Raw genomic sequence first — 10,425 nt, 5'->3', positions numbered from 1 at the left:
ACAACAAATAAAATTAGAAAAAAATGTGTATTCGAAAGTTTTATTTTATATTCAAAATTCTGTGGCCCCATAAAATTACAATTTGGCTGAATTTTGTTTTCCTTCATAACTGAAAATTTGTTCGGGTTGAAAGATGAACTATTTTATTACAATTTTGTCTTGTAGGTTTAAAAATTAATCTGTTTTTTAAGAATTTCACAATTTTTTTGAAAATTCGACTTTTTTGTTTAGAAATTTAACTGGTTGAAAATTATTCTTTTTTACTGAAGATTCATCCTTCAAGTTGATAAATTACCTCCTCGGTTGACAATGTAACTATATACTTGAAAATCCTTCTTTTTGGTAGAAAATTCATCTATTTTGTTAAAAATTGGTCTTTTCGGAAGAATGCAACTGTTTTTTATTCAAAATTAAAATCTTTTTTGGGTAAAAATGTCATTTATGTCACATTTTTTGTCGAGAATACACTTTAAAATACAAAATCTAATGTTTTTCTTTCAAATACATATGTGTATATATATAACTTTCATACATTTTTTACACATTTTTACTTGGTAAAGTGATGAAAATGCAAGTTAACAAAAATGTTAATTTTAACAATTTATAATTGTTTAAAACTATTTTTTCATAGAGTAATGCTCTTTTCCCAGTGTTAAAAATAATTAATTCGTACCAGCAGGAACAAGTTTTCGGACAATAGCTGCATCTCTGAATGGACGGAGATAAGCGCACCTCACCGAAGTTTCTCAGTAACAACTTCAAGGAAAAGTTATATTCAATATGATCCATGTAGAAAATTTGAAGCATATTTAAAAGTCGTTTTTATTTCGAAAAAAATTATTCACAAATAAGAACGAGATTGTTTCAAACATAATCTTGCTAATATTTATTTATTATTTGTTCATAACTAAAAATTCAAAGAAAAGTTGAAAATTAAAAAAAAATCGCAATTTCTAGCAATTGTTTAGGATAAGATGGTTCTAAGCAATAACAGATTGCTTAAATAACTATTTTGCATTTGTCAGAAGAGTTTAAAATTTCAGAAAAAAATGCCACTTTCTACCATCAAGCGAAGAGAATAATTTTAACAATAGTATTGCATTTTTTAAACAATTATTTCTTATAACTTTAAATACATCTTAGACTAAATTTTTAACAATAATTATAAATTATTTAAGCAATAAATCGGATATTTAATTAGCAGTATAAAATCGTTAATTATGTATCAGAAACAATTTGCATTTAAAGAAAATCATAATTAGCTACAAAAACTGACAAGCACATTTTTTCACTTCAAATTTTTGTTTGACCCTATAAAACAAACTTATGTAGTGAGTACTCAAAAGTAATATTTTATTCGTATTCTATGGCTGATCGTGAAAAGAAATATTAAGTTTTAAATTGATTCGGCTAATATTGACGATTCTGAATAAAATGTAAAAAACGTCTTTTTTTCTCATGGGAAATTAATGCTTATTAGGGTGATTCAAAAAGTTTTTTTTTTCTTGATTTTATGAATACCAACCGGAAATTTGTTCGATATCACACAAAAATTAATCCTTTTTTTGTTAGCAAAAAAAGTGATATTTAGCTGTGCCGCAAGCCCCATTAAGTCATAGTGCCCAAACAAACCTCATAAATGGTACATTATATAATTTCATACTGATAATAGATGGTTACATCAATTGTTTTAACAATTTATTATTGTTTTTAGCCATTTTTTCATAAAATAGTATTATAAAGTCGTTGTTTTTTGAAAAATGTTCCAATTTTTAATTAGAGGAGGGTGATAGTTCACCATTATTAATAAGAGTGATTGTTTAAACAATTTATTATTATTATTTGCAATAATATTCTCTTAGAATAATGCTAGAAAATTGCAGTTTTTTTTTAAATTGCACTTTTTGACCAATTTTAAATTAATATGTGTAAAATAATCAATTATAGACAAGAAAATTGTTTAAACCATTTAATATTATTATTATAAATAATATTCTATTTCAATAATGCTAGAAGAATGAGGTGTTTTCTGAATTTTTTAACTATTTTTCAATTAAAGTGAAGTAATAATTGATTAAAGTTAACAAAAATAATGGTTGAAACTAATTATTATTGTTTATCACTATATTCATCTATTTCAATGCTTAATAGTTTCGGTTTTTTCGGACATTTTTCCCTTACTGTCCCTTTTTCATTTAGTGAGGTAATAATTAATAATATTAAACTAAAAAGTTTTTTAAACGATTCATCATTGTTTATAACGATCGGCTCTTAGATAAGTGCTAGAAAGTTGCAGTTTTCCTGAAATCTTCAATTTTGTTTTTCCTGTTTAGTTAGGAACAAATAATAAATAATTATTGGAGAGAAACATATTTTTTTAAATCGCTTTCTTTTTCGTGAATATATTCCGCTAGAGCGGATTGGGGCTGATATCAGAATAGGTTAAATTCCAGAATTTCCTTCTAAGCTTTGCAATAAGCTTTTTCTGTAATTCAAAATACAACTTTTACAAGCTATTAAAAGACCTGGTCCTACAACCAACATCTAATTATTCTATTCTTTGTTTCCAACTTTTGTGTAAAATAAATTTTTTCATTAAAATGATTTTTTCTAACATTGGGAAAAGTACGAAAATGAGTTACTTAGATAAAAACTACTATTTGTAAAATAATTTTTGTTGAGAATGACTTATTATTTATTTATAACTGAAAAAGTGAAGCAATGTTAAAGATTTTAGAAAAAATAGCAACTATATTAGACATTGGTATGGATGTAGATTGTCATAACAAACAATAAATTGCTTAAACAATGATTTTGCTAAATGTAATTAATGATTAAGGCACTCCTAATGAATAATAGACAACCAGTTGCAAAATTTAAACAACAAAAAACAGCAGCAGTCTATCATTAAGCAAAGAGAATATCATTCAAAATGATAATAAATTTCTTAAGCAATTATTTTTGTTAGCTTGAATTAATTATCACTTCATTACAACTAGAAATTGGAGATAAAGCCAAAAAATTGAAGAAAAACTGCATCTTTCTACGATTATTCAAATTGGATATTAATAATCATGATAACAAATTGCTTAAACAATTAATTTTATTAGCTCTTATTAATTATTTAACTCATTTTTAATGAAAATTGGACGAAAAGTAGCAATTTAAAAAAAACAGCGACTTTCTTACTTTATTCTATGAGAAAATGTCTAAAAACAATAATAAATTGTTTAAAAAATCTATTAGAACATCGAATTATCAATATACATATTTGAAAACTGATATTTTTTTCATATTGTATAGCTGATTGTGAAGAGAAATCTTGAGTTTCAGCTCAATTCAGCTAAAATTGAGGATTCTGAATAAAATGTACAAAAACGTCTTTTTTTATGGGAAATACGTGTTGAACTTCATGGGACTTGTGGCACCTCTAAATATAAACTTTTTTCATTGAAGAAAAGAAAATTGATTTATTTTTGTGTAGATTGGAACAAATTTCTGGCAGGTATTCATAAAAATTCGGAAAGAAAATTGAAATGCAGTTTTTGGCTACCCTAGTGTTCATGTGACTTAAGCGACCAGTAAATGTATTTTTTTTTAACAAAAAGAATGAATTTATTTTTATGTTCTAATGTTTAAAAATTTACATATTGTTTGAAATAATTACGATTTATAAGGTAAGTATAACAAGACTATTAAGCTGCCATACTGATGTAGAATTTTAATCCTCTTTTTGCAGGATGCGTCCAACAACGGAAAGAGGCATTACTACCCATGTACCCTTTCCCTAAATTCAGCATCATCAGCATGTGTAAACGACCCCAATAGTGTCGTAAAAGTGCCAATAACTCTCTGCTTTTTAATGATAATTGTGTACATATGCGGCGGAGCAGTGATGTTTAATCGCCTCGAGGGTTGGACTCTTTTGGAAGGTGGTTACTTTTGTTTCACCAGCCTCGGGACAATAGGATTCGGTGATTTATTACCAGCTGGTACAAATGCCCCGAATACGACTCTCGAAGAACTGAGTCTCTGCGCTTGCTGCGTGTACATCCTCGCCGGCCTGGGACTGATTGCAATGTGCTTCAATTTGGTCCAAGAAGAGGTGGTACGCGCGATCAGAATCTTTGGTAAATCGTGCGGAATGTCGAGCGGGACGATGGTCAGCGGCCAGATCGGAGGTCCAGGTATATCTTGAATAAAATCAAAAATCGTGCCTTAGAGCGGAAACAAAACTTCTAAAGTCGTTCACTACGTAAAAAACTATTTAGGAAACTACTTAATTTTCTACACAGTTAAGTACGTAGAGAATATAGTAGAAACTATGTCAAATCTAGGCGAAAACTACGCAGAAACCTGCTAGAAAACTAAGTAGGAAACGACGTAGAGAACTACTTGAGAAAATACGTCTAAAATTAGGCGGAAAACTACGCTGGAACTACGTAGAAAATTACTAAACAAGCACGTAAAATTCCACGTGGAAACTACGTGAAAAACTACGCAATACACTATATAGGAAGCTACGTAGAAAATACTGTAGAAGACTATGATAAAAGCAGCGTGAAAAACTACGTAGAAATATATTAGAAAACCTCGTAGGAAACTAGGCAGAGAACTACGTAGGAACTCACGTAGCAAAATACGCAGGTAATAATTTCGAAATATGAGCCAATAACTTTTAAATACAATTAGCTTTGTTAAAAAAATTGTCAATTAAGTTTCTTGTGGTAAAAAAAAATTTCTGTTCCATTTTTTTCTTGCAAAAAAACGTTGTGTGATTTTTTAAGGAACTTGTAATTTAAAAAAAATTAAAAATGAAAGAGATGAGAATTTTTATTTTCTTCAAAGATAGTTTGTTTACCAAGCGTTTTAAAGTTATGAAAATTTAAAAAAAAAATACTTTTTTAACGCTAAATATCTCGGAATCTACGAATTATAAAAATTCTCTAAAGAGAAAATATTTTTGTTTTTACATTTTTTCAAATTAATATTTTTTTAATTTTTATACATAAATGAAAACCACGTAGAAATCAGGTAGAAAACTACGAAAAAAAATCTAAGAATTACATGAGAACTTCGAAGAAATCTACTGGAAAACTACGGAGGAAACTATGTAGAAAATTACGTAGAACACAACATAAAAAACTACGCGGAAAACTACGCAGAAACTATGTACAAAATTACATACCAAAAGACGTAGGAAACTACGTCCTTTTTTTAATTCCCTTACTCAACTTGACTATTCATCATTTCATTTGAAAAATGATTTTTCAAAATGTAAATTTAACTTAATCTTCTTGTTTGAAAGTTGAGATTTTAAATTAAAATCAAATATTTTGCAGTTGAAAATTACTTTATTTAGTTGAAAATTCAATTATTTTGTTAAAAATTTACTTTTTTAAAAACTAATTTTCCATTTAAAAAATCATTGTTTTAGTTTAAAATTCATATTTGCAGTTTGAAAATTAACGTTTTAGTTGAAAATTTATATCTTTGGCTGAAAATTCGACTGTCTGGTTGAATATTAAACTATTATTATGCAAATTTAACTAAATAGTAGAAAATTAATTTTTGGATGACAAATCTTATTTTTGGGTTAAAAGTTCAACTGATATGTAAATAATTTTTTTTTTGCCTGAAAAATTCAACAATTGTGTTTAAAATAGACGTTTTCTTTTTAAATACATTTTTTTAGTGGACAATTAATATTTTAGGTAGAGAAAGACTTTTTTTTATAAAATTCAACCACTTGATTGAAATTCAAATTACTTTTTTAAAACTAATTTTTTAAGATTGTCGTCTGGATGCAAATTAATTTTTTTTTAAATTTACTTTTTACATTGTGAAATTTAGTTTTTTTTCATCTAAAAATGAAACTATTTCATTCATATTTTCGGAAAGAAAATTATTCATGGTTGTTTACATTTTATTTATTCATTTTTTTGTAAACAATTCATCTATTTATTTAAGATTCGATCTTTCTGACTGAATTTAACATGTTCAAAATGATTTTTTTCAAAATTAATCTTTTTAAATGCAAATTGGAGTATTCGATTTTTGGTTCAAGAAAAATATTTTTAAGTTTAAAATTTGTCTATTTGATTTATAATTCATGTTTCTCCATTACAAATTCTTATGTATGGTAGAAAATTAAACTTTTGTGGTTAAAAAGTCATCCTCGTGGTTTTAAAATGAACTTTTTTGTTAAAAATTTAACTTTTCATGTTAAAAATCCAACACTATTTTTTTATTTTTCCGTTTAGTTTAAGTTTTTTATAGTAGTGCAGTAATTTTTCTTGGTTCAAAATAAACTTTTTTGTTGAAAATGTAACTGTCTTTAAAAAATTCGTCTTCTCTTCTTAAGAATGCAGTTATTTGATTAATAGATAAACTATATTTAAAAAATACGTCTCTTTTTCCTACAATTTCAACTGCATGATTGTTATTGCAACTGTTCAGTTAAAAATGTTTTTCTTATTCGTATTTTCAAATTGAAAATTTATTTCTTTTAATAGAACATTTGTTTAAGAAAAAAATTCAACTAATTTGTTGAAAATTCAATATATTTCGAATTAAAAAATTACGAATTTCAATTTTTTCATATTCAATTTAATACGGTAGTTGCATTAATTTGATTTAGAACGATATATTCTACTATTTGTCCCCTAGTTTCGTAAAATAAACTTCTGATTTTGAACAATATAAACTTTTGATAAACTGAACTTTGAGAAAATCTTGCTTTTCAAATTCAATTATATCGCAGTGAAGTGATGAGATAATTATTCAGAAAATCAAATAAATATGCATATTTATGAATGTAATTTTTGGATGTAAAAGTTTCTATGAACTTTACTTGTAAAATTTTTGGGACTTTTTAAATTATCAACAAATTATTTGCTCCAAATTATTTACTATGTCAGGAAGTAGGAAACTATGTTGGAAGTGACGTAATGATCCACATTGAAAACGACCTTTTATATTATGTCGTTTACTGTACCAATTCACAACGTAGTTTATGACGCTTGATCCTGTGTACTTTTCTACGTAGTTTACCAAGTCAGATTCTACATAGTTTCCAACCTGTTTTCTTACATAATTTCCTATGCAACTTATAAGGTCGGTACCTGCGTTATTCCCGATTTCAAATCCTAAAAAGTTTCTGACATACTTTTCAACATACTTTCCTACGTGGGTGACGCAGTCGAATCCGGCGCAGTTTCCTACGTAGTTTAAAAACGTCGGATTCAACATAGGTCCGACACCGTTTCCTTAATTTTTTTCCTACATAGTTTACGATTTTGGATCCCACAAAATTTTTCGACCGAGTTCTCTAAGTTGTTTCCTACGTAGTTTCCGACCGGGTTCTCTAAGTTGTTTTCTACGTAGTTTCCGACCAGGTCTCTAAGTTGTTTCCTACGTAGTTTCCGGCTGGGTTCTCTAAGTTGTTGTTTCCTACGTAGTTTCCGACCGAGTTTCCTACGTCTTTTGAAACGTAGTCCTACGTAGTATACGACATCAAAATTTGCAATAGGAAAAGCTTTTCTGATTGACTGATTTCTAGCACGCTGAATGTTTCATGGTCGCTTCTTAGCTGCTTATAGCAAGCAAAATATTTGCGTGATTTCAAATTAAATTCGCGATTTTTATCTCACACTTTATTTATAGCTTTGATAATTAAGATATTATATTTTTCACTTTTTTAAACTGGACTAGCATCATCAATCGCATGCTACTGGCATGTTTAGTTTTTTTATTTTTAGAAAGAAATTTCGAATAATAATTTATTTTTTAGGTTGATTTGTTTTTAAGGTAATACAAATATCATTTTTCTAACATTGTTGAGAAAATTAAAAAATTTCTTTAAAAATTTCAAGTATTTAAAATTTTGGTTCTACTAAATAGTTGAATTTTCCATCAAATACATACTTTTTCTTCCAAAAAGATTCATCTTTTCCTATGATTCTTGCAAAAATTCCAAAAGTTTTTGAAAACTAAAGATATGCCAAATCTTGATAAAAAATTAGAAGATAATTTCAAAACAAGTAGTCGAACTTTGAACTTAATAGCAAAATTTAGATTTTTTTTTAGATAATTCCCGTGGTTTAATTTTCAAACAAATAAATAAATTGTCTACCAACTAGATTAATTTCAAATAAAAAAGCACCAAATTTCAACGAATTGTTACATCGTCAACTAAAGAGGTGAATTTTCAACTAAAATAATTATTCTTCAACAACCAAAATTTACAAGTTAGTTCTACTTCGAAGTAAGTAGTTGTTCAATTTGCAAAAAAAAAACGAATTGCCGACGAAAAATGTAAAAGCTGATATTCAAATAAAAAAATGGTTCATTTAAATTAAATAGAATTGAATGAATGAAAAATAGAGGAATTTTCAACAGAATAGTTGAATTTTCAACCGAAAAGAATTCTGAGTCAAGATCTGAGGTATTTCAAATCAAGATCAAAACGAAGATTAATTTTTAACAAAACAGTTACATTGGCAACCACAGGGATTAATCCTCACCCAAAAAAGATTTTTTAGGCAACAAAGAAAAAAAATTGAACCAGATAATAATTTGAGGAAAAAATAATGGTTAATAAAAAAAGCAGAATAAATTTCTTTTGTTTAACTACTATTTATTCAAAGGCTATATTAACTTAACTTTTTTAATTTTCTTGAGAAAATTTAAGAAGTGTTTTGGAAGATTTCATGTGTTAATAAAGTATCTAAGAAATTTAGAAGAAAGTTTTTTATTTTGCAGGATTTTAATTTTTCTGGAGAGCCTTGACTAATTTTAAAAGATATTCATAACTTGTAGTTTCGAAAAAATTTAAAAAATTTTCAACACTTTCGGAAATATTTCAAAGTTTTAAAATATTCTTAAGTCACTAGAAACTTCTTATATAAACTTTGAAATGCAAAGTTTACCTGCATCGAATTCCGAAGTTAATTTGAAATGACCCATTTATATCAAGATTGCGCGGGTTTGCATTGTTTTATTCACTTTTGAATACACCTGTACCTGCACATCAGGATACCCACCATTGTGACGCTTGACATTAGTCTTTCTTTTGGCAGAGCTGGTTCTATAGATATAATTGACTAATTTTCTCCAAAAAGGTCACTTTTTGCCACAACAATATATTGATAAAAGAAGTAAGTGATCTAAAATTAGAAATAATAATCTGATTTGCAATATAAAAATAGAAAATCCGACGAGAGGAACTTTATGCCGAAATCAGAAAAACTAAACATTAATCGAACTGATTTTTTTTCAACAAGATTTTTTGCATATTCTACTAGCTTTACAATATTTATTTGCTTTTCCATAGAAGATTAATTATTTATTTTTTTTAGCTATTAAAAGTTAATATTGAAAATAATTAAATTAAATACGGTCAATCTATTCGTATTAAATAAGGAAGTCTTTTTTATTCTTACATCGATTTTGAATTAGGTTAATGGACAAATTTTCACTAAAATTAAATACATTTTTTAAATACATATTTCAAATGAGCACAATTCCTTAGTTTTTGATAAAATTTCATAATATCATAAGTCAATCGATTCTTCTCGAGTCAATGAATATTTTATGTTGTTGCCTCAAATTTGAAGTATGGTAATGAAAAAAGTTTTAACATAAAAAACGTATTTTCTTAAAAATAACTAAACATAACTTCCTTACTCTTAAATCAAATATGATAGGTCAATCGTTTCGTTTTTAATCAAGAATGCTTTTCTGTCCTCAAAACTACTTTAAATTAAATTCATCAGAAAAGTTTTACTGTAATCAGAAATTTTTCTGCCATTATACATAAATAACCTTATCTTCTTTACTCTTCCACAAATTTAATAAAATTTTAGGTCAATTGATCAGTTTTTGATAAGCGATCCCTTTTTATTCTAACCTCAATTTTGAATTATATTACTGAGAAAAGTTTTACTGTAAGCAAAAATTTTTAAATAATACAAATGTCCATATTTTCCTTATCCTTCAATAGAGCGTATTAATATTATAGGTCAATCTATTTATCTCTCATCATAAAATCTTTTTTATTCTAACATCAACATTGAATTATATTAATGGGAAAAGTTTTACTGTAAGCAGAAATTTTTCAAATATTATAAATGATCATATTTTTCTTGTTCCTCAATAATATGTAATTATATTGTAGGTCAATCGATTAGTCTGAAATCAATGAGTACTTTTTATATTTAAATCAAATTGAAATCATATAAATAAGAAAAGTGTTACTATTAATATATACCAAATAGTAGAAATGACCAAATCTTCCTTACTCTTTAATCAAATGTATAATTATTATAGTTCAATTGTTTAGTCTCCAATCAAGATTTATTTCTTATTTTCACATCATTTTTGATTTATATTTATGAGAAATTTTTTTAATTTGACATAAAATTT

General features: G+C 26.6%; 1 protein-coding gene across 1 annotated transcript in view; it reads left to right on the top strand.

Moving 5' to 3' along the window:
• LOC117177261 (potassium channel subfamily K member 18-like) overlaps positions 1–10,425 on the top strand; it is a 193,638-nt gene that overhangs the window by 177,573 nt on the left and 5,640 nt on the right. The window contains exon 5 of the mRNA XM_033367845.1: positions 3,740–4,187. Within this exon, the coding sequence (XP_033223736.1) occupies positions 3,740–4,187 (448 nt within the window). The remainder of the gene's footprint in view (positions 1–3,739; positions 4,188–10,425) is intronic.

Source organism: Belonocnema kinseyi, chromosome 7, assembly GCF_010883055.1.
Source record: "Belonocnema kinseyi isolate 2016_QV_RU_SX_M_011 chromosome 7, B_treatae_v1, whole genome shotgun sequence".
Classification (NCBI taxonomy): Eukaryota; Metazoa; Arthropoda; class Insecta; order Hymenoptera; family Cynipidae; genus Belonocnema; species Belonocnema kinseyi.
Note: the sequence above shows the minus strand (reverse complement) of the source record. Positions and strands in the feature narration are given on the sequence as shown.